Raw genomic sequence first — 24,289 nt, forward strand, 5'->3', positions numbered from 1 at the left:
GGCATTCCTTTAACCAAATCTGAGGAGCCCCGGCCCATCCCTAAAGAAGAATATGCTAACATCCTAGCAGCTTTAGAGTGTATTTTGATACCGTTTATTTTACTAAAACTGAAAATTATTGCTAAAAGTACTATAGATAAAGGTAAAAATTAGTTGAAAGAGCACACTAGAGCCCATAAATAGTGCCAAAAAGTACAGTGGAGCCCATGAATAGTAGAAAAAATAAGCTGAATAGTGAAATAATTTTAATTTTTCAACCCAAATGCACACTTATTACATATTTTTACTCTATGTGATAAATACACATTTTAGATTTCGAAAATACAATAAATGCATATTTTTGGTGAAACCTATTACCCATATAAAAAAGGAGAGTACTTTATGTATTCCTAGAGTATTCTATAATTTTCCCATATGGTAAGAAGAATCAAAGAAATAACAACTCAGATTTATCAATCCTTGATTGGCTCTGTGGTTCAAATTACTCATATAGTTACTCAGTTAACGCTAAAGTTATAAATCCTAACATGGCTGGGCAAAATAGAGCACATTGATCCTACTTTCGTTCATTCATCTTCAAGTATCCAAAAATGAATGTGGTCACATATTCTTCTCTCTGTCTCTCCTTGTTTTTGGTTACCTCCTTCTTCATCCTTCCCTCCAATGCTGCTACTACTACTATCCAGCCATCCAATCTTGTGAACAAAGTATGTAACCAAACCTCCAATTACTCCTTCTGTGTTGAGTCTCTATATACCAATCCAAAAACCCCACATGCTAATCGTCAGGAGCTAGCCTACATCATATTTGTCTCAGCATATCTCGATGCCACCAGTACTCAAAAGCACATAGCTAAGCTGCTTAATAAGAATGCCAACACAAGCCAAAGGCCACTTCTCCTAAGGTGTGCTAGAGATTACACCAAGGCAGTTTCAAAGCTCGCAGTGGCTTACGGAGACTTGGATTCTGAGACCTACAACTCTTTGGCTAACTATTCACGTACTGCATCTGCTGCTGCTGATGACTGTCAGGCCGCTTTTAAGGGAACCCATTCTCCACTCACCACCAGGAATAAGGATTTGAAAGGTCTTTGTGAAATTTGTGTTGTCGTCTCTAAACTATTTGTCACCTCTTAGTTTGCGAGATTATAGTCATTTAAGATCTGTATGCGACTTAGTTGCAGACATTTCATATTTGATACTAAATGTGTTTTATTTTTTTATAATTGTATTGAATGTTTTTATTTTCTGCTACATTTTTATTTCACGATTAAGATTTTATTTTTTTTTAAATTAATGTTCATATTTTTAAATTTGTAATATTTAAGATAAATCATGAAATGAATCTATATGAAATTGAGAAAATACAAAACTTTTAGGAGAGACGAGGTTGAGTAATTGACAATTAACTAACAACAGTAATACCTGTTGAACACAAATAGTTTTATACCGTTTACACAGTTTAAAAAACAACCGATACCGTCTTTAAAGTCACGATTTCTAACTTGAAAATCATAATTAGAAATCACAATTTTAATTCAAGGTATAAGTTATTTGTTGGGCTGTGAGTAAAATTGTGTAAAACAGAATATGTGTACCATGAAAAAAAACACATCTCTTCATAGACGGTATAAAATTCTAAATCATTATCACATGTGGAATTTAGAAGCCAAGCTTGCAACAAGAAATTTAAATTTGATTGTAGTGGATACAGGCCAACTTGAGAAATACTTCCAATGCAAATGCCAGCATTCAATTGCAAAAAATTGCAAGCGATTGTTATAGCCTTACAGGTCCTTCCTCAATAAATTTGTCGTTTTGAATTCACGGGCATGCCACTATTTTAATTATGGCCTGTATGAAACATTTTTGGTTCCATCGTGCCATTATCACTAGGGGTGCATACCGGTCCCACTAATTAATAAGTTTTGGCAATACATGAAAAAAATTTGTGTCGTAAAAGCAAAAGCAAGAGCACCTTTGACAGGGGACAGCTTTTGATTGGTACTCTAGTAAATTGGACGAATATGAGGCCAACACATTACTTGGTCATGGTCGAGTCCAGTATATTGGAGGACTGGATGCGAACAAAGCAAAAGCTACTTGGTTAAGACCACAACTTCTCAAGTACTAACAAAATATTGAATGGTTGCCCATTTTAATTACCAAAAAAAAGGTTTTTTTTTTTTTAATTATTGAATGGCTTACTCATGCAGTTGTTTTTGTTATTACTACGTATTATTATTGATAGGATTTGAACCAATGGCATAACTTTACAAATTGAGTTAACTTGAACTCAATTCTATAAAAATAAAATAAATATGTTAGCTTGAACTCAGGCATTCAAGCTCAAATTATGACCAAAGAATTCATAATAATTAGAGCATTCACAACAACCTCACAACCCTCGCCACACTTTTAAGTGAAATTTGGTCATTTTTGTTAACTTTCACTAATTTACTATTAACAGACAACTACATCAACCTCAATACTCTATCTCTAACTCATTTAAAAAAAAAATTTCTCTTACCAAAAATCAATCTAAATCCAAATCAACCACCGCATCCACCTCACAAATCAAACCAAATATCAACACAAACCCACAACAAAATCAACCTTTAAACACACAAATCTGCCACCTCAAAATCCAAACCAAGCTTATTCTTTTTTATTGAATCGTTGAATTGGATCAAGAATCGTAAGATTCTACTTTTATTAAAATAAAAAAAAATAAAAAAAAACATGAGTATAAACAATGTATGTCAAATAATCATCTTAAAAATATTTGATCATAGTTGCACTCAATTCTCTCTGTCCATTCTTTGATTATCAAAGTTCGAGATTATCGACAATCTTTAAAAGTTCAGCAAAGTCATTGAATGCAAGGGCAATACCCAAAATATAGCACCACCTTTGGACAATATATATATATATATATATATATGCATAGGACAATAAGAATTGTATACATAGAAGAATCGAGTGTAATTGTCGTCCTTCCCGCAACTAAGCTACCATTTTGTTATCTCTAAACTAACACATCGTGCTTTCCTCACTTTACAATTGTACCCAGCAACCCCAAGAGTAGTAAAGAAATTCTATTCTCTATATGAAAAAATTTGAATGTGTAAAGTTGTGATTTCCAACTAGCTTTTGTTGGCTTTAATTCTGTGCAAAATTTGATTGTAATTTCTTCAATCATTTCCCTGTATTTACGTGGGTTTATTTGTAAAGGATAAGTATGAGAGATTGGTGAAGAATCAAGCATCAAAGATAAATCAATGCAGTTCACGACTAGCTCGCGAGAAAATATCCCGCAAAAAGGCTACATGTGAAGCTCATGACTAGAAACTGAAGAGTCAAGCCAACCTATCATTTCGTGAGTATTTTGCAAGAAAGGTCATCTCGCAAGGTGCCCGCAAAACATTCTGTTTGGCAAAAAGATAAGTTACTTTACTAAATTCTTTACCCACACTATAAAAACCCTCATTACCCACGAATTGTAAGGAGTGTTTTTTAGAGAGAAAACCCTAGCAAATACACTTGAGAGTTAGAGATTGTTATACCCACAATCATCTACACATTTCCTCTTAGTTTTTCTCTACTCTTACCTCTCCATCTCTACATCCTTGAGAGGTTCTTAATCCAAACACTTACCACACCCAATTTGAGTGTTGAGTGAAGTTTATGTGCTGTTGGGAAGCATTAGAAGGAGCCATTTAGTGACAGATGCAATCGGGCTGAATTGTGGGATCTAAAAAGCTAGTGAAGACAAGACTCCGAGAAGTCCATTGGTAGCAGGAGCTTGGAGGGCTCAAGTATATGGTGTAGACTAGGCTTGGAGGGTCTTTTATTATTCATATACTCCAACTTTATTCACTAGTGTTATCAATATATTGCGCTTATTTATGTTTATGTTTATAACGTTTTTATTTTAAATATTGTATTTAAAAAATGGTTCTTCATTTTTACATAATCCTAACCCTTTAAGATTTTTAAAATGGTATATAAAACGTGAACATAATTTCGTAGAATTTAATTAAGCATCTAATGATAAAAGACAATAACAAAACATTTAAATATTGAAAATAAAATACCATTAAGTACAAACCAAAATAATAATAAAAATTATACTTATATAATTATATATATATATATATATATATGAAAGCTAACTTTGTCAATAGTGGTACCATTAAGTACAAACCAAAATAATAATAAAAATTATACTTATATAATTATATATATATATATATATATATGAAAGCTAACTTTGTCAATAGTGGAGATTTAAATAAAAATAATGACCTTATTTTGTATTTTTGATGGCTAAAAATTTTAGTTTTTATATTTGTTTTCTTCTCATAGGGGGGGCTTAGCCTCTTACTAGGCTTGAAATAATATACACTTTGAATGAGTATGGACTTAATCTATCAATAAGGAAAATACACAACAAGATGCCCATACACTCCGAAACAAGTATGAAAAATAATCTAAATTTTTCATTCTTTCATAACATGGAGTTGTGCAATATTATAATGTCCATTTCAAAAAATATTTATTATTAATTTTTTGAAATTTTTTAATGTAATAAATTTTTAAAAAAACATAACTACGTTGTTCTAGGCAGTTAACGACAATCACAACAAAAATTAATAGGAGGAATAAACGATTGAAGTTAAAAAATAAAAATAAAAAAAAAGGATTAAACTAAATGAAATTAAAGTGGTTGAATTCATTTCAATTTTATCCAAAATTATATGTTTTTTAGCCTATAAAATTATTATGTTTATGTTTATAAACTTTTTTATTTAAATGTTCTATATTTAAAACAAATAATTCTGAATTTTCTCATTCATGATCAAAATGCTAAACAAAAACTTTCGCCTTATGTAAACCTGTGGATTTCCTATTATTGTTTTCCATGTATAAAATGGTGAACTAACAAACTTTTTTCAAACTACAGGGGCATGAAACTACTGAAAGATAATTATGCTTGGTTTAAGCATGAGAATTGGCATTTCTTCGTATTGTGTTATAATTTCATGCTTTGTGTAATATCCCTTGTTGAAATGATCAATGGATGATTTACTAAACAAAAATTTTCTCCTAATTTAAACCCAGATTTTATGTTGGACTAGGATTGATGAAAAACAAAGGCCAACTACCAAATAGTAATGAGATCAAAATGGTTGATATAAGAGCTGGCTTATGAGGATGCAAGTATGTATGGATGGATATGGGTTGTTGTTTTCTTATAAAAATCAACCTTTAAACACCCAAATTTGGGACAAAATTGCTAAATACCCTTTTTGGGCCATCTAAGCAGGGTTTTGCCTTATTTTTCAAACTAATTAGGAAAATGCCCCTCTTTTGAAAATTGATTTTCTCAAAATTGAGTTAGGTCCTATAGCGGCTTTTTTAAGGAGCCTATAGTGACGTTTTCAGGACCTATAATGACATTTTGTAACTCAATTTATGTGAAGTTGAGTTATAGGTAAAAAAAAATTTAAAAAAATTGCCTATAACTCGATTTAATGGAAGTCGAGTTATAAAACGTCACTATAGGTCCTGAAAACGTCACTATAGGTCCTTAAAAATGTCACTATAGGACTCTAGAAATTTTTTTTTTAATAACTCAATTTTGAGAAAATCAAGTTTCAAAATAGGGGCATTTCCCTAATTAGTTTGAAAAATATGGCAAAACGCTACTTAGTTTGCCCAAAAAGGGCATTTAGCAATTTTGTCCCCCAAATTTGCCACCACAAAAACCAAACCAAGCTAGTCTCTAATATGAAAGTTGGTGGTGGTAAGATAGAAAACCCAAATCTCCGATATGCGACCTTCAAGCGTGGCAATTTGTGACAGCAACAACCACTGCTAGATCGCGACTAATTCCACCACCACCACCACCACCAAGATGGAGCAAGAACTTTGGATTTGGGGAAGCTAGCATCCAACGACAGAGCCCTTTTTTTTTTTTTTTTTTTAAGTGTTTCCTGATTTTATTTATATTTTTATTCTTTAAAAAAAATATTTCATGATAAAATTCTTAATTAACATGACATTCCCATAATATGTTAATCAATATCGAACATCTCTAAAGTAATGTAAAAAGAGTTACATCAAGTGACTAGGCATGTTAGGAAGTTCATTATGCTATTTCCTGTTTTGTCTATGGAATTACATGGAGCAAATCTTGCCTAAGAGCTTTATTGATAGATCTAGACTTGCGGCCCAATAAATGGATTAGAATGCTTCCTTATCGGAACCTACTTCTTCAAGAATGTGACCCAATGGAGAGAGACACGTGGAGGTGGACATGGATATGAACTCATGAAGTGTTTTGAGGATGTATTGTTGGACCCCTCTAGTGTAACATCTGTCACTCCAAACAATGTGCCAAATTCTAGCCCATAACGCATGCCTGCTATATGTTGCCCTTCATCACTACTTGCTCTCCCTTTTGAGAAAATCTATCATGTTTATGTTACATGTATTCACCCTTTCACATCGAATGAGTCCTTCTCCTACTACATTCGACTACAAGTTGGGTGCCTTTTGCATCCCACAACAAAGTTCAAATTCCAAACAATCAATTCATTTGGGAAGGCCCAAATGAATTTTAATAAGAGTGGATGAATATATTTAGTAGTTTTTTTTTTTTTTCTTTTCCTCAAAACTTAGGGGTTCCAGTAAGTATGTTTACATATAATTTGTTTTTATCTTATTAACATTATAAAACAGGGATTTTATAAAGCACTTGCCAAAGATGTAAATTGAGTACTTCTTTTGGAATAGAGTTTCTTTGGCTAGGAAGCTGATTAATTTCTCAATTTCCAGATCAAGGACTTGGGGTTTCTCTAAGAAAATTAATTCCATGCAAATTAGAGAAAGTGTTTTCAAGAATGCATGATGGTTGGAAATAGAATACAAAAATTAGGGACATAAACCTGTGCAAAGGAAAGTGTGGGTTAATCACTAGTAACTAGTAAGCCACTAAGATAATGTTTGAAGCTTCTCTTTAAGTTGGGGCCCTTGCCTTTTATGTTCCCTCCTTATCCTATAATGGTCTTTAAGAGCATTCATTAGCACCCCAAATACTAAACTACGCTAAACATTAAAAAATTGTTCTTAATTCAATTTTCACTCTCTTCCATGCATAAAGAAATACTAATAAAGTCTTCTCAAAAAAAAAAATACTAATAAAGAATATAAATAAATAAAAAAGCATATTTAAATAAAATGGTATAAGAATAGGGTATGGGATGTAAGGTATATTGTTAAGTGGTATACTAAAATAAATAAAGTAGTTTTTTGGTGTGCTAAATGCTAAATTATTTAGCAAATCATGCTAAATTTTTTGCAGAACAAATGTGAATACTCTTGCTCCATATTGTTGCTTCCCTAGTAGGAATCCTCATTGATTATTATGTTATAATTTTTTTGGTGTACATAACATTTTTGAAAATATAAATCAAACTAGCTTTTTGTCACATTTTTAGCACAAAAACTACCAAAAACTATATATTTTGATTAAAATAAATAGTGCAAATAAGCTACTGAAAATTATAAAATACGTAGACAAGTAACATTGAGTCAATTTTGTTGCCACTAGCACCTTAATATTTCATTACTTGGTAACGTCTCAATTGCAGCTTGCAAGGGTGATTGTAGACTAAAGTACACTTAAACTTAGAATTGTTTTCATTTTGGCCATTTATGTTTTAAAACTTTTTTTTGGTTTTTAATGTTTAATTTGACTCTATTTTTCTTGCAGTCCATTTATGTTCATAATATGCTCATCCATAATATGATTTTTCTCATTACAATAATGAAATTCTTGTATTTCACCACATTTTAGAGGTACTATATTTTGAAAGAGTTAAACATGAAAGGCACTTAACAACTAGATTAGATTACTAACAAAAATGCCAAGAGCCTTATAATTCAACTAGTTAGCACTTCCTAACCTTTCCAAGACCTTTATGGTTTAAAATCCCTGTCCCTGTTGTAATCAATTTATCAAAAAGATTACTAACAAAAATAGATCCAATATGAAATCATAATAATAAATGAAAATCCAGAATAAAAAATTTTAAATGTAAAAGTCAAGGAAAAAAAAGATAAAGTTTCTCTCCAAACTAAATTTGAATTTTAAAAAATTAACAGTTAGATTTTATGTTCTTTATATTCTTAACATGCATGTCAAATTTTGTTCAAATCAGAAATAATTTACCATTCAAACAATAAACTTATTTTTTAAACATAATTTTCTATCATAAAAACTTGAAATTTAAATATGTAATGATATAGCTATTTATCTTTGATTTTCTTATAATTTCGTAAGCATAGAGGATATAATAAATATATGCAATTTAATGATTAGATTTTTAAAATTGACATATAAAAAAATATAGAAAGAGTTTGAAGAATAGTTTGAAGAGAAACTTTATTTAAAAAAAAAAAAAAAAATCACGAGATACTTCTCTCTTTTCTGTTTTTTTTTTTTTTTTTTTTTGTTAACTTGGTTGGGCTGAGTAGCTGAGTTCCCCTTGCGTGCTCCTATGATTTGAACATTGAAGTGAACTAATAAAAATTATTCTATTATCCACGCAGCTCACTCACTCGCTGCTAAGACTTCAAGAGAATCAAACCAGTGACTTCCACTTCACAGTTGTTAGCTTTTGTCGCTTGGTATGTTCTCTCTCTCTCTCTCTCTCTCTTTGTAGTCTGTACTCAAATTTATACTTGGTACACTGAACAGTCTCCGAAGCACGAAAATATGTCATTTGTTAAGAATTGGATGGACCCAATACCCAAAAATCGCTCTTTTTCATGCATACTTTTGCATGGATTTCTTATTTGGAATTGCACACCACGTGTCTGAGGAAATGCCTCATAGAATTAGAATTAGTGCCCAAGTATGATTCATCTTAATAATGTTATCAAGGAGATGGTTTGTAGTTTGTATACGAAAGCACACCATCTGTTTGCACAAATGACTCAACCAATTGGTTCTAGAAAGAAGAAACCTGTTAGAGAATTAAAAAAAGTAGCTCTCTTATATTACCCATTTGGTCTTGAACCATGACTTCACTCTTCCCTCGTTCTTCTTGGAAGAGGAAGTGCCAGAGCTCATTGTCGCTGATAAAAAGTGGCTATTTTAATTTCCTCTTAAAAAAAAAGTTCTAGAAGATAATATATAAAATAATGGACAAAATACAGTGTTGGTCCTTAAACTACCCATGAGCTATTTTAGTCCTTAATAAAGTAACAAACTTAAAGTGATCACTTTTATTCCCTAATATATCTAACAGAGTAATGACGTGTTAGATTTTACTTTGGCCACATCATCTAAGGGATTTAAAGCAATCACTTGAACTTTAAGGACTAAAATCGTTTATCAGCAAAAGTTTTGGGACCAAATGGTGTATTTTGGCCTAAAATAATTCTATTTTTATGGTGGGAGAGAAGAACATCATTTGCATTAGCCAAATATCAACTCAAGTATATTGATGTCAGCAGGGACTCAGCGATCACACAGGATACAAACATAGATAAATGGTCTTGAAGCTGCTACCTGTATCATCTGCATTATGGGATCCATCTCAGAAGGGTGAACTTACTAGTCGTCTTATTTCTTTTCAGTTTGTATTTTTACTCTTACACAAATGCTCACATGGGTGCAGTCTACGACATAAAAGATGACTTTCCTGACTCTATAATATCATAATCCAGCAAATATTTAAACTTGAATTTACACTGTAGAATCCGACATGCCACAAAAAGGGTAGACAATAAATGCCCTAGTTATAGGGTAATCTCCTCACAAATCCATATTGATTTGGCTACCACTTTGCAGGTGTTTGCCTGGGCATAGTGGAGTTCAAGAGACCACAATTATCAGCTTTAAGGTCATATAATCTTGGTTTGAAGGTGTAAATTCTCTCATTGATGCAACTTTTTTTTTGTTTAATTTCTATTTGTAAACGATTAGAAATCAATCTACTAATGTGTGTAGGAAATGATTTATCTATTATGTGTTTTTGTTTGCCACCTTTAGGGTCTTGATGATTCAATTGAAATAGTCTAATTTATAATTTTGAAACTTATTTGTTGCATTGAGGTGATATGGGACCATACAAATGCTATAACTGAGGTTTCTAAATGGAAGGTGTTTAGGGGATTAGCATATATCACTCATCCTTCCACGATTTATTTATAATAACATTTTTTTTAAAGGATGCTATAAATTGTCCTTCCTTTTAATGTTGTTGAAGTGTTAAAATATTTGTGAGTTTGAGTTTGCAAATAGTTGCTCTAAAACCTCAAATGTCAGTTTTATTCTTATTACAGTTTGGGCATGAACAGCTTCAGAAAGGTAGACCCATAATATTGGGCACCTTCCTTTGTGCCAGTCAAAGGCGCAAAAAATCTCCGTCATTCAAAATACAAGAAGCATCTTCACAGAATGTAGATCTTCCACAGAGACTGCCCAAGAACAAAAAGAAACCCTATCCCATTCCCTTTGAGAAGATCAAGCAGGCTGCAAGAAAAGACAAGAAACTTGCACAAATGGGCATAGAGAAACCCCTTGACCCTCCAAAAAATGGATTACTTGTTCCTGATCTGATCCCTGTTGCATATGAAGTAGTAGATGCCTGGAAAGTTTTGATTAAAGGCCTTGCAAAGCTCTTGCACATTATTCCTGTGTATGCTTGCAGGTAATTGTATCCTCCCACACCCCCCCCCCCCCCCCCCCCCCCCCTAAAAAAAAAAAAAATGTGTATTAGTTTTAGTATTTTTGCTACAGTTGCAGTTGTATTTTTTTTTTAGTTCTTCCTCTTTATTTATATTTGAGCTTCTGAGGGCATTACTTTCAATGTCGGGCACATTCCATAAAATGTTCCTCATAATTCTATTAGCAAATTTTATGCAGTAAGTTAGGTCTAGATATTGGAGTGTAATTTGTTTTAGCCCTTTTGCAGTGAATGCTCCGAAGTTCATGTGGCCCAGACTGGACACCACATTCAGAACTGCCTTGGTCAAACCAGTGCATCGCGTCGAAGCTTCCACTCATGGGTCAAGGGCTCTATTAATGACGTGCTTGTTCCCATCGAGTCATACCATCTCTATGACCCTTTTGGTCGGCGTATTAAGCATGAGACTCGATTTGAATATGATAGAATTCCAGCTCTTGTTGAGCTATGCATCCAAGCTGGTTTGGATATACCAGAGTACCCTTCACGCCGAAGAACCTCACCCGTTCGAATGATTGGGAAAAGAGTGATCGACCGAGGTGGATATGTTGAGGAGCCTAAGCCATGGCGCTCTGCAAATTCATATTCACTCGCTGATCTTGATACATATGGGGCATGTGGACGGTTTCCACCTCCAACATCATCAGATGTAGCAAGGATTGCGCAAGAGACAATGGATGCATATGAAATTGTTAGATTGGGTGTGGAGAAGTTGATGAAGAAATACACGGTGAAGGCATGCGGGTATTGTTCAGAGGTTCATGTGGGTCCTTGGGGTCACAATGCTAAGCTGTGTGGGGAATTCAAGCACCAGTGGAGAGATGGGAAGCATGGTTGGCAGGATGCCACAGTGGATGAAGTTTTCCCTTCAAATTATGTTTGGCATGTTCAAGACCCAAAAGGGCCCCCGATGAGGGGTGCACTCAGGAGATTTTATGGGAAGGCTCCTGCTGTGGTTGAAGTGTGCATGCAGGCTGGTGCTCAAATCCCTAGAAAATATGTACCCATGATGAGGCTTGACATTGTTGTCCCTGATAGTGAGGAGGCGCGTTTGGTTGCCTAATGGAGTCTGTCAAAGATAATTTGCTGACTGTATAGTTTTTGGCAGATTTTATAGTTTCCTCATCTTGACTCTTGAGAGGGGCAGGGTGAGCGTTATCAACCTGTCAACATAATAGCATCTTCAGTAAGTCAATATGATTTAATACCGTTCTAATTATTGACAGTCTGGAATTGCTGTATATAGCAACACTCAAATTAGTAAAAATTAATGTTTGCAATGTTAAAGAATACAAGCCTCTCTCTCTCTCTCTCTCTCTCGGGAAGAAGCTCTCTTTATAGGGTTAATGATTAGTTTATATGTATGATTAGTTAATTATAGAGCATTATTTCTATGCTAACAATATTTTGGATCCGTTTGGATACCGCTTATTTTGCTGAAAACTGAAAACACAGTAGTAAAATAATTCTTAAATGTGTAAATAGTGCCACGGAACTCATTTTTAATGAAATTTTTGTTGAAAAAAGAGGTTTGTGGGTCTTATGAATAGTACATGGGACCCACTAGAAAGCACTGAAACATACTTCTCAATGAAAAAAAAAAAAAAAAAACGCTAAAACACAGACACACTGCATTTCAGCTATAACCAAATGAGTATTTTGAAGCGAAAAAAGTTTAGATCCAAACCGGTCTGAAACTATCTTCCTTAACCCAATATGTGGCAATTGAAAAAACCATCCATGTATAGTTTATACTTTATATGACTTTTTTAAATGAGTCATATGACCTGTTTAAATAATACACATAAATAGTCGTATAAATCACCGTGTACTGGGTTGAAGAAGATTACTCCAAACCAGTTTAGAGCTAAACTTTGTCTTTTGAAGCCATGTGGAATTGTTGTTAGATGAATATTTTTTTTATCTTATTTCCTAGAGTTTAGTTCAACGTTTGGGGGCACCATTGATTCAATTATCACATTACTCTAAGCGAGAGTTGTCTAGTGGTCTTCAACCCGTTGAGAAATGGATCTGCTCTCACCACATTAGTCTTGGTTTGAAATATAACAAGTCAATTTTTGACGGTATTAGAGTTTCCATGGATTTTTAGCTCATTTCTTTTTTTTCGTTTTTCCTTTTTTCTTTTTTTCTTTTTCCTTTTTTTTGATACATTGATAGTTGGGAGTGGTGGGATTTGAACACTGGATGTCTTCGTTGGAAACACCATGTTCTTAATTCTATTTATGGTACCCCAAAGATCTCTTCTGTTTTATTGGTTGTGATACCCCAACACTTGTTCTTGTTCTTGTTCTTCCTATTTCATACTACAGATTCTACTAGGCTGTTGGAAGCATAATTGTCAGGAGAAGAGGTGGTGCTGGAGTCGTCGTTGATTGTCCATAGATTTTGATTCATGGATTCTGTTGTCATGCCTTAGGTCATGACAACTCAGGTACGAATTGGTGAAATTCCTAGGAAACGCTTTCACCAAATGATATGAACTCTGTACTTCTGAGTTCTGACTGCATTTTTATGCTGGGAACTGGTATCAATATTTTGAACTTAATTTTGCTTTATTGGATTTATCATTTAAGGAAGACTATTTAGTTCATTGTTACTTTTGTACAGGAAAGAGGTTGCTTTGTTATGTTGTTCTTATTATTGAAGTTGTCAGTGTTTGTTGAACTGCTGTGTGATAAATTACCACTTGTCTCAAAAATTTGAACTTTAATTAAATTAATCACTATGTGTTTTGACAATCCCCCTTACATATAGATTCAAAATCTCTTTCAATTAGTAGGACTCAACACACAGAATATTAAATTTTCAAATGGAAGGTAGGGTGGAGACAAGATTTGAACCTACTTTGGTAGCATGATAAATTATCACTTGTCTCCACTGGTTGAGAGTCCCTTCTACACCCTTGGCTTCTTAAACCTTTAGAAGCTTGGAAGGGGTGAAGAGTTTATTGGCAAAAGATGCTTACAAAATAGTGGGAAGAGGAGACTCTATTTTAGTTTGGGAGGATCCCTGGCTCTCTAATAAACTAGGCTTCATTTCAATCCATAGCAATCATGGTGCTAAATAGTATATAGTAGTATCTCGAACGATGAATCTGCGAAGAATAGGTTGGGATGAAGAAAGGTTGTACTGTCTGTTTGATTAGGAGTCCTTCAGGGCAATGCTGAAGCTTCCATTGTGGCAGCGTGGCCAATTGGACAGGTAGGCATGGTTAAGAACAGAAAGTGGTCAGTTTATAGTGAAATCTGCATATAATTCACTCATGGAAAATGATATTGGTGCAATCGAAGATCCTATAATAAGCAAGATATGCAAGTCTAAACTCCATTATAGGCTCAAAATGCATCTATGGAGGATAACCTTGGATATTCTACCAACTAAAGAAAAAACTGAACAGGTATGTTTCTAATCTTGATTTAGATTGCCCTCTTTGTAGTTCTGAATTGGAAACAACCTAACACCTGTTTACTCATCGCCAAATAGCTTGGAACTTATGGTTTGCAAGCTGTTGGAGCCTTAGAATTGATAATCTTCGAATACAATCTTCTTCACAATTGATAGCAGCACTGTTAAACCCTCTTTAAGCATTCCAGCTTGATAAAAGAGCAAAAGGATTAATTCTTACTGTTAAGTGAACTGGCGCTTGACCTCGTTTTGAATGTTAGAAATCAAGTAATGTTTGAAGGTTTGGTTCCTTTGGAGGAAGCATTTTGTAAAAGGCTTCATAAACTTTTCAAAAACCATTGGGGGATCAGAAGAGGCTATGAACTCAGCAATTCCCATAGAAGTACCTATAAGTGGCCAAGACCAGCTCAGGGGACTTTGAAGCTGAATTGTAATGCTGCAGTGGGAACTATGCCTGTGTAGCAGTATTTTCTCGAGTTTGAAGAGGGAATTTGGTGTTTGCTCATTCAAAAAAAGGTGAATACCAATGTCCAAGCAGAAGCAAAAGCTATATTGTCAATAATCAATTAGGCAAGCAGAGCTGGTTTGAGTGTGATTGTTGAAAGTGACTGTCAGTTATGTATTGTTACTTTGAAGGCTCCAAAGGATATGATCCCATGGAAATTGGTCAATTTTGTTTCTAAAGCTCTTCAATCTATTGGCCCTCTTGATCTTCTTGTATTTAGCTAGGTTAATAGAGGAGCCAATATGGCTGGCCCATGAATTAGCAAGTTGATCATTAAGGAATTTTGTGTATGGATGCTCTGATTTGGCTCTTGGTCCTCTTTGAGTTTTTCTGAAGTTATTTCCTCGGAGGCTGGGGCTTAGTATTTGGTTTCATTTTGCTTTTCTAATAAAATTCTTACTTCTAAAAAAATAATAATAATAAGAAAGAAAACGCTAGAGAGAGATTGATTTCTTATGTTCTTCCCATTGAACTTGTTAATGTTTGTTGTGAGATAAACTGTCATTTGTTCCAAAAGTTTAAACTTTAAGCTTAATTTATAATAATTACTAGTCATAAACACACAGAAAAATGTAATATAATTTGTAGGGACACGTTTTGCAACCCAAGCCCAAGGTGTATAGGATCTTGGATCAGTGAGCCCAGTACAATGAATTTGTAGAGAGTAGGTTAAAAAACTAGGCGCTAATGAATTGGACAACGGCTAGTATGGACGTAGGAGATGATTAAGTAAGAACTAGGGACATAGAGCTGAACGAATTCATTGTCCGAGGAGACGAACTCATTGTCCGAGGAGGTAGGTCTCCATATAAATTGACTAATACATAGTACAAGTGCAATTTAGATTGCTACAGTGCCTCTTCTCTATTTTTTTGGTCCTGCTTTCTCTAAGTCTCTACCCTTATTCATACTACATCTATTCCTTCACTTTTACCCAACACGTGGACAGTTGATGGTTTATCCTGATACTTGTCCCATCAGCCCCCTCTAGCAGTTTTCTGGGGTGGTTGCAAGGTGCAATAATACTGTGCGAAGGTCACTTCCTCATTAATGCGGCTAGGGAGTTAGCTGGGGTGCATTCAATGAGGTGACAGCAACTTTTCCCAAGATATTTTGGGATTCTTCTGTCTTTTGTTCCTGCAACGCTTATCCATATTTCCAGAGCTTCATGGATCTCACCTCTAGATGGCAAGCATCCTTTACAGACCTCGGCCTTAGCTAGCCGAGGACAAATTCATCCTCGGCAAAAACTCCTAGGTCATTATGTTCAATATTGTCTTCCTTATCCATTAGCATGGGTTTCCTTGGCTATACTTACCCATCCTCGGACGGCCCCTTATCCTCGGCTTGGGCCTTAAGCCTAAAATCCGGTTGTATGATCTGGGCCCATGACCCCACAATAGCCCCTCAAAACTCCGGTTTTTTTCTCTCATCCGAGGAAAAAGGTGGGGTTTTGAACTCTTAAGAGTTAATTCTGCTTTGATCCTTTGATTTACACCCGGAGGAGTGCTGTTTCACGCCCCATATTTGTACTGTAAATTGCTCCTTTCAGAGCTACCAATCTGAGAAGTGGGTTATAATTTTAGGTCTATCTTGACACTTATAGAAAGATGCCATGTGTGTTAATTTTTTCAAAGCATGTAGTCCGAGGATCCATGCATAACTAAGGTTCTATTTAATCATTTAGAGAGATGCTAGAGTGCTAACTTCCCCACATCATCTGGTCCGAGGACTCAGACATGGTTGAGTTTCAGTTTAAACACTTGGAAAAGTTGCCGTTGAGTGTTAACCAACTCATATCATCTGGTCCGAGGACTACAGGCATGATTGAGTTTAAGTTTAAACACTTAGCGAAGATGACCTGGAGTGTTAACTACCTCTAATCATCTGGTCCGAGTACTACAGGCATGATTGAGTTTAAGTTTAAACACTTGGCGAAGATGGCCTGGGGTGTTAACTCACTCTAATCATCTGGTCCGAGGACTACAAGCATGATTGAGTTTAAGTTTAAACACTTTCCCCGGTGCCTTATAAGGCTCAGCCCCAAGTGCACTACTACAGCATGAGGTAGCAATTTTTGAGACTTGCTTTACTTCGCATGTGTAGCAGCAGTAACAAAGTGTTAACTTCCCCTTAGCATCTGATCCGAGGACTACAGGCATGACTAAGGTTCACATTTAAACACTTTCCCCGGGTGCCTTATAAGGCTCAGCCCCTAGTGCACTACCACAGCATGAGGTAGCAATTTTTGAGACTTGCTCTACTTCGCATGTGTAGCAGTAGTAACAAAGTGTTAACTTCCCCTTAGCATCTGGTCTGAAGACTACAGGCATGACTAAGGTTCATATTTAAACACTTTCCCCGGGTGCCTTATAAGGCTTAGCCCCGAGTGCCTTATAAGGCTCAGCCTCGAGTGCACTACCACAGCATGAGGTAGCATTTTTTGAGACTTGCTCTACTTCACATGTGTAGCAGTAGTAACAGAGTGTTAACTTCCCCTTAGCATCTGGTCCGAGGACTACAGGCATGACTAAAGTTCACATTTAAACACTTTCCCCGGGTGCCTTATAAGGCTCAGCCCCGAGTAGCAGGTATTGTCCTCTTTAGATTTTGCTCTGTGTTACTGCCACTTCCTCTCGTGGAGGTTCAGCAAACTCGCCCACCAGATTTGCAAGAACTAGCCCCTTGACACAAGTACGGGGCATACACTTGATGTCAAGAGCCCCTAAAACTGTGCCCCATTTAGCAATCCTCCCTGCGTAATCAATACTTCGAAGTGTAGACCTAAGCGGAGGTGGAGTTATGACAACAACTATATGTGTTCTTGGAAATAATGGGGAAGCTTTTGTATAGCATACACCACTGCCAAAATGGTCTTCTCCAGGGACTCTTGCTGATGGGAGCTTGATCTTACCATGACTAACCGTTGCACTCACTATCACACAAGCTCTTCCCACAGACGGCGCCAATTGTAGGGACACGTTTTGCAACTCAAGCCCAAGGTGTATGGGATCTTGAATCAGTGAGCCCAGTATAATGAATTTGTAGAGAGTGGGTTAAAAAACTAGGCGTTAATGAATTGGACAACGGCTAGTATGGATATAGGAGATGATTAAGCAAGAACTAGGGACATAGAGCTGAACAAATTCATTGTCCGAGGAGACGAACTCACTGTCCGAAGAGGTAGGTCTCCATATAAATTGACTAATACAGAGTACAAGTGCAATTTAGATTGCTACAGTGCCTCTTCTCTATTTTTCCGGTCCTACTTTCTCTAAGTCTCTAACCTTATTTATACTACATCTATTCCTTCACTTTTACCCAACACGTGGACAGTTGATGGTTTATCCTGATACTTATCCCATCAGCCCCCTCTAGCAGTTTTCTGGGGTGGTTGCAAGGCTGCAATAATACTATGCGGAGGTCACTTCCTCATTAATGCGGCTAGGGAGTTAGCTGGGGTGCATTCAATGCGGTGACAATAGCTTTTCCCAAGATATTTTGGGATTCTTCTGTCTTTTGTTCCTGCAACGCTTATCCATATTTTCAGAGCTTCATGGATCGCATCTCTAGATGGCAAGCATTCTTTACAGACCTCGGCCTTGGCTAGCCGAGGACAAATTCATCCTCGGCAAAAACTCCTAGATCATTATGTTCAATATTGTCTTCCTTATCCACTAGCATGGATTTCCTTGGCTATACTTACCCATCCTCGGACGACCCCTTATCCTCGGCTTGGGCCTTAAGCCCAAAATCCGGTTGTATGATCTGGGCCCATGACCCCACATAATTATTTTATAAAAATATAATGTAAAATTTGTGAGTTAAATAGTGCATGTACTATTTAAAAGTATTTTATATTTTTATAAGTTTTATTTAATAGAACATATAATGTATTTTTCATTCAACAACAATATATAGTGATATGTGTGTGTGTGTGTGTGAAACGTAATTTAATATAAAGATTGTGGGTACCATAGGAGTGCTTCACACGTCCTAGGCCTGCTAGGCGTGCTTGGCATTCACCTAGGCATGCTTGGCAACCACCTAGGCCGTTCTTGGATGGCCTTGCATTCACCTCGGCATGCTTAGCATTCACCTCGGACGGTGTCCTAGGAGTCCCACATCGAAGGAAAACCCCCCCACTTGCTGCCTTATAAGCTTTGAAGCGAAGGAAGTAGTGTACCATTAGTTTAGTGATTCGAATAACTATAAACTAATGGTACACTACTTCCTTCACTTCAATGCTTATAAGACAGCAAGTGGGGGGGTTTTCCTTCGATGTGGGACTCCTAGGACACCGTCCAAGGTGAATGCCAAGCATGCCGAGGTGAATGCAAAGCGTGCCGAGGTGAATGCAAAGCATGCCGAGGTGAATGCAAGGCCATCCGAGGACGGCCTAGGTGGTTGCCAAGCATGCCTAGGTGAATGCCAAGCACGCCTAGCAGGCCTAGGACGTGTGAAGCACTCCTATGATACCCACAATAAAAGGACCCTTTTATTGTGGGGGAGTTTTTTGCTCTAAGGAAACTCATGAGTACTCCTTAGGCAAATTTTTTCTCTTTGTCCCACATTGGAAGGGTTTCCTTCCTCTTATCATCTTATAAGACATGAACCAATGAGAAAGAGTACCACTAGTTTGGTTAAATAACTAAACTAATGGTACACTACTTCCTTCGCTTCAAAGCTTATAAGGCAGCAAGTAGGGGAGTTTTCCTTCGATGTGGGACTCCTAGGACACCGTCCGAGGCGAATGCAAAGCATGCCGAGGTGAATGCAAGGCCATCCGATGATGGCCTAGGTGGTTGCCAAGCATGCATAGGTGAATGCCAAGCACGCCTAGCAGGCCTAGGACATGTGAAGCACTCCTATAGTACCCACAAAGATATTTTAAACTACATAATTATAATATTGTTTTACATAAATGGAGAAGATGTTATTAAAAAGACTTTTTTAAAAAAAATATACTATAATCGGTTGACTAATTTGAACATATTCAAGAATTTAAATTTAAAAAAAAAAAATTACAACATCATTCTATGGAACACATGTAACATGTTACATTAACTTTAAATTATTATATAAGTTTAGAATTGTAGCATTTTTTTCTTTCAAAATATAACCTTTTTTTTTCAAGAATGCTTCAAAATATAACTATAATGCCTATATTATTGAAATTTGAATTTTAAAGCAATCTTTTGAATACTTATCATTTTTATAATGCTTTTTTTTTTATTGCTTTCAGCTCTAAACTAAAAAATTTGACTCAAATAGAAAAAAATTTCATACTTTTAACCCAAAAATTAAGAATAAAAAAATAATTTTTGAGCCCAAAACTAAAAATGGCAACTTACAAAAAAAATCAATTTAACATTCAATTAGTCCAAAAAGGACCGAAATAGACCAAATTAGACTAAATGGACTAAACTAGACCGAATGGACTAAAGTTGACTGAAATGGACCGAAGTGGACATAAGTTGACTGAAAGGACCGAATTAGATCAAATGTACTGAAGCGGACCAAATTAAACCAAAATGGACTAAATAGACTGAAGTGGACCGATATGGGCCAAGGGGACTAAAAGTACCGAATTAGACCATATAAACCCAAGTGGAAGGAATGGACCAATGTGGACATAAGTGGACCGAATGGACTGAAGTGGACCGAATAGACACAAGTGGAGCCAAGTGAAAGGAATGGACCAAAGTGGACATAAGTTAACCGAATTAGACCAAAGTAGACCGAAATAGACCAAATTTGACCGAAATGCTACATTGCTATGGCTCAGAATGAGCATAGCAAAAATAAATTATACACTTTAACTTTTAGATATTATATATATATTAGTAAAAATTATATGTAGTAAAATTTGTACTAATTAACTACATTACAAAAAAAACATCAATTAGGAATTTGTTTATTATATTGTTGATGTGAAACTAACCAATCATATCACTTTTTGTAAAGATTTTAGTTAATAAAAAATATCATATAAATGTTCCTTTTACTATTAAAAATTAAATGAAAGCATTCATAAGATGAATTATATAAAAGATCTTATTGTTTGGTTAATATTAATTTATTTTTTTTTTTAAAAAAGCTTAAATGAATTCTTCTTCTTCTTTTTCTTTTTCTTTTTTTTTTTTCTTTTTTTTTTTTTTTTTTTTTTTGAGAATCAAGCTTAAATGACTTTATGTACTAATGGATTTGGACAAAATAATTAAATTAACTCATTAATTATTTACTAGTAGAGTTTACAATTGAAATGGATTGAATTATTAGAAGTGGACCGAAATGTTACGTTGATGTGGCTCAACAGAAGCATGGTAATAATAAATGTTATGCTTCAACTTTTAGATATTATATAGATTTCTAATACTATCCCTCAAATGTGGGTCCGAACTCCCCTCAATAAATGAGACAACACATAATATTTTATTTTTAAATGATAAATTGATCAGAAACAATGTCCTTAACCTACTTTGATAACATGTCAAATTATTATTTGTTCCAAAAATTTTAAGATAGGAAATGATGAATTTAATCAATTTAATTACCATTATTTTCTAAAACTAGGTATTCCGTCCATTTCATGGTAGCCTTTTTTTTTTTTTTTTTTCATGGAAGAGGTAGCCCAAGTTGATAGCTTTAACATTAAAAAATCATTCATTTTGATCTTTCATAAGTTTTATTTATATGCGATGGTTTGAATTATTGGTAGCCCGAGACGGACATGGGTAGTAATTGCAAATTTAAAAGATGAAATTGAGGAAATTAAAACTTCAATAACCAAACTGACCATTGACCCAAACTTAAAAGGATGTAAAATCAACCTTAACAATTAGTACTAGAACAAAGTATAAGTAAGATTTGGGTTTTAGGAGCACTATCTCGTTTTAGAATTGAATCAAAGAAATAAAATATTACGTTAAGTTACCACTTCGTTAGAGATGTTACATACAACCGTTACATGATATAAAATATCATATCGTATGAAGTCTTCAAACATTGGAAATAGGTAATATAAAATTGAACTATCAGTTTTCTCAAAAAAAAAAAATTGAACTATCAGCTTTGAAGAAATGCAGAGGGAAACACAAAGTGTTTTGTGACAGAGTGTAAGATTTCAGGCTTTTCTGTAGGAACCATCAAATCTGGTCCCAACTCTCATGACCTCTTATAATTAAGGTTATCATATATGATACAGCAAAACCATTTTTATTTCTTTGATCCTCCGTTAAACATGTTCAAATCGTTATAAAAGATACCAACGCTAGACCAATCAATAAAATATTTTTATTCCCATCAAAAAAATAAAATAAAATATTTTTATATACAAAAAGGAAGATGATTGATTAAGAACAAAAAGGTATAACTAAAGAAAGATAGAATAAAATAAAATTAGACAAATAACCCAGCTTCTAAATAAGCTAATCATTCGAAAATCTACTTCGAACCCCTTTAAATTGATTTGACTAAGTCAAAGATGCACAAAGTTTATGCACTTATTAACTAAGTAATCAAACATATTTTTGATTTGTCCAAAAAAAAAAAAAAAAAGAGGATCAAACACATTTCTGCTTTGTAGACTAGCAAGTTGAAACCTTTACTCTTTTACTTCTTTTGATGTATAGAAGAGGATCGTTGAGAGCTTTTCCCATATGTCAGTCATAAAAAGAGAGATTCCCCTAAGGTCTCAATACTGTCAATACTATCCTTTAATGCATTAGGCGTTTTCTAGGACTTTTGTTTTGGAAGTTGTTTGATCTTTTCTTTGGTCATCCTTGGACCTAGACAGGACCTGACCATGAAACATGAAAAACATATATATAATTTCCCAACGTAGGGACCATAATTTGTCATTAACATATTAAACTATTTCCCAGTTCAATGATATTATTTAATTCTCCTTATTATAAGAACTTGGATTTGAATTCTCCATTCACTTTTGTTATAAAGAATGATGAAAAAAAATATAAAAAAAAAAAAAACCTCTTAAGTTTTGAATATAATATTCAACTTGCATGTAGTATTATGTATGCTGTTAAAACATCCATGAAAATAAATTATTAATGGTCAGTGTGATGATACGTGTTTATATTCAAAACTACATTTCCATATAAAATAGTATTGCGATAGATTTTGTGTTATACTCAAAACCCCCAAGGGGTTAAATGTTACACTCAAAAATCTCAGAGGATAAAGTTTTACATAATTAATGGTTTACACGTAAAATAATATCATTTGAGTAATAAGTGTTATATACAGGTTCCAATTTTTTTTTTTTTAAGAAAAAAAAGATGGAATTTTGTGTTTTTTTTTTTTTCAAATATATATTACAGAGAAAAAGACAAAAGAGTATTCCTAGGTCGGCAAATATGATTGAACCCTAATGATTGTCTATGTTTGACCGGTGGGATGTTGTCATTGTTTAAAACTTTAAACTATGTGCAAGTGCAGATAATAAGAGTTGGTTATGAGTTGATAAATAGAAGATATATATTGGGAAAGGGTGCTGAATTTGTGGGAGTATGCACTATGCTGATAAAATATCCAGTAACCACACGTATATATATATTTGTCTTGAGCAAAATACATTTTGCATTGTAGGAATATTTAGTACAAGTTTAATTTCTTAATTGCTATTGGCAAAGTTGCATTCATTTAATCAATTGCCAATAATGTAGGAGTTGTCCCATTTATTAGTCTTTTATGTCTAATCAACGTCATTAACATTAACAGTGTGAACCACCCTATTTATTTTGTATATATTGCACTGATCACTATTGTGACCCACTAATTTTGTTGTTTAAGTGCAGGAACTTATTCTTTAATTCAAGGTGTTAGGAAGAACACTTATATTGTCAATCTACATTAAACGCGTAAACCACTGTATTTATTTTGTTTATTAGTGATCTTTTATGTCTAATCAACATCATTAGCCGCGTAAACCACTCTACTTATTTTGTATTTATAGCACTGATAATCACTATTGTGACCCACTAATTTTGCTGTTTAAGTGCAGGAACTTATTCTTAATTCAAAGTGTTAGGAAGGACGCTTGTATTGTCAATCTACATTAATCTTATCATATAAGGTAGCTATCACTTATCAGCACAATAACTTGGGGTCCCATGACACTCACAATTCACACCTTCATAGATAGGTAATCCCTATTTCAAAATGAACACATTTTTTGTAAAATTAAAGTTCGCAATTCAAAAAGACAAACTCATCTTTACAAAGGGAAAATGCAAAGCTACGAGCCCACAAAAGTATCAATACAACCACTAGTATTACCAATTAATCTCAATGATATTTTCTTTCTTTCTTTCTTTCTTTTATTGGAAATAATAAGTATAAGCATGTCATTTCTGTGTAAAATTCAAATTAAAAATTTGCTTTCCCATCCCTTGCGCAATCTTACTTGTGTAAGCCCTGATCATAGAGAATTGTTAATGAAAACACTTCTTTGTTTGGTGTATCTTTTGCCAATCACCAGTTATTGTAAGTGTTGATTTATATCCATTCCAAACCATTTATTACTCTCCTTTCCATCATCTGCATGACATAACAATGTGTGGCTATTGTTCATC

General features: G+C 34.5%; 2 protein-coding genes across 3 annotated transcripts; both read left to right on the forward strand.

Moving 5' to 3' along the window:
* The first annotated feature begins 410 nt into the window (after nt 1-410).
* On the forward strand, nt 411-1,253 carry LOC112015625 (cell wall / vacuolar inhibitor of fructosidase 2). The gene has a single exon (XM_024048057.2). The coding sequence runs from the start codon at nt 591-593 to the stop codon at nt 1,134-1,136; it is 546 nt and encodes a 181-aa protein (XP_023903825.1). The 5' UTR covers nt 411-590; the 3' UTR covers nt 1,137-1,253.
* Nucleotides 1,254-8,516: 7,263 nt separating this feature from the next.
* On the forward strand, nt 8,517-12,029 carry LOC112015637 (APO protein 1, chloroplastic). Of its 2 annotated transcripts, none has more exons than XM_024048068.2 (5): nt 8,517-8,696; nt 9,528-9,618; nt 9,865-9,938; nt 10,359-10,726; nt 10,991-12,029. In XM_024048068.2, the coding sequence occupies exons 2-5, from the start codon at nt 9,564-9,566 to the stop codon at nt 11,823-11,825; spliced, it is 1,332 nt and encodes a 443-aa protein (XP_023903836.1). In that variant the 5' UTR covers nt 8,517-8,696; nt 9,528-9,563; the 3' UTR covers nt 11,826-12,029. The 2 variants fall into 2 exon arrangements, with proteins under 2 accessions (XP_023903836.1, XP_023903837.1); XM_024048069.2 differs by having other exon boundaries at nt 9,865-9,916.
* The last annotated feature ends 12,260 nt before the right edge of the window (nt 12,030-24,289 follow it).

The sequence above is a fragment of the Quercus suber genome, unplaced genomic scaffold, assembly GCF_002906115.3.
Source record: "Quercus suber isolate HL8 unplaced genomic scaffold, Cork oak 2.0 scaffold_297, whole genome shotgun sequence".
Classification (NCBI taxonomy): Eukaryota; Viridiplantae; Streptophyta; class Magnoliopsida; order Fagales; family Fagaceae; genus Quercus; species Quercus suber.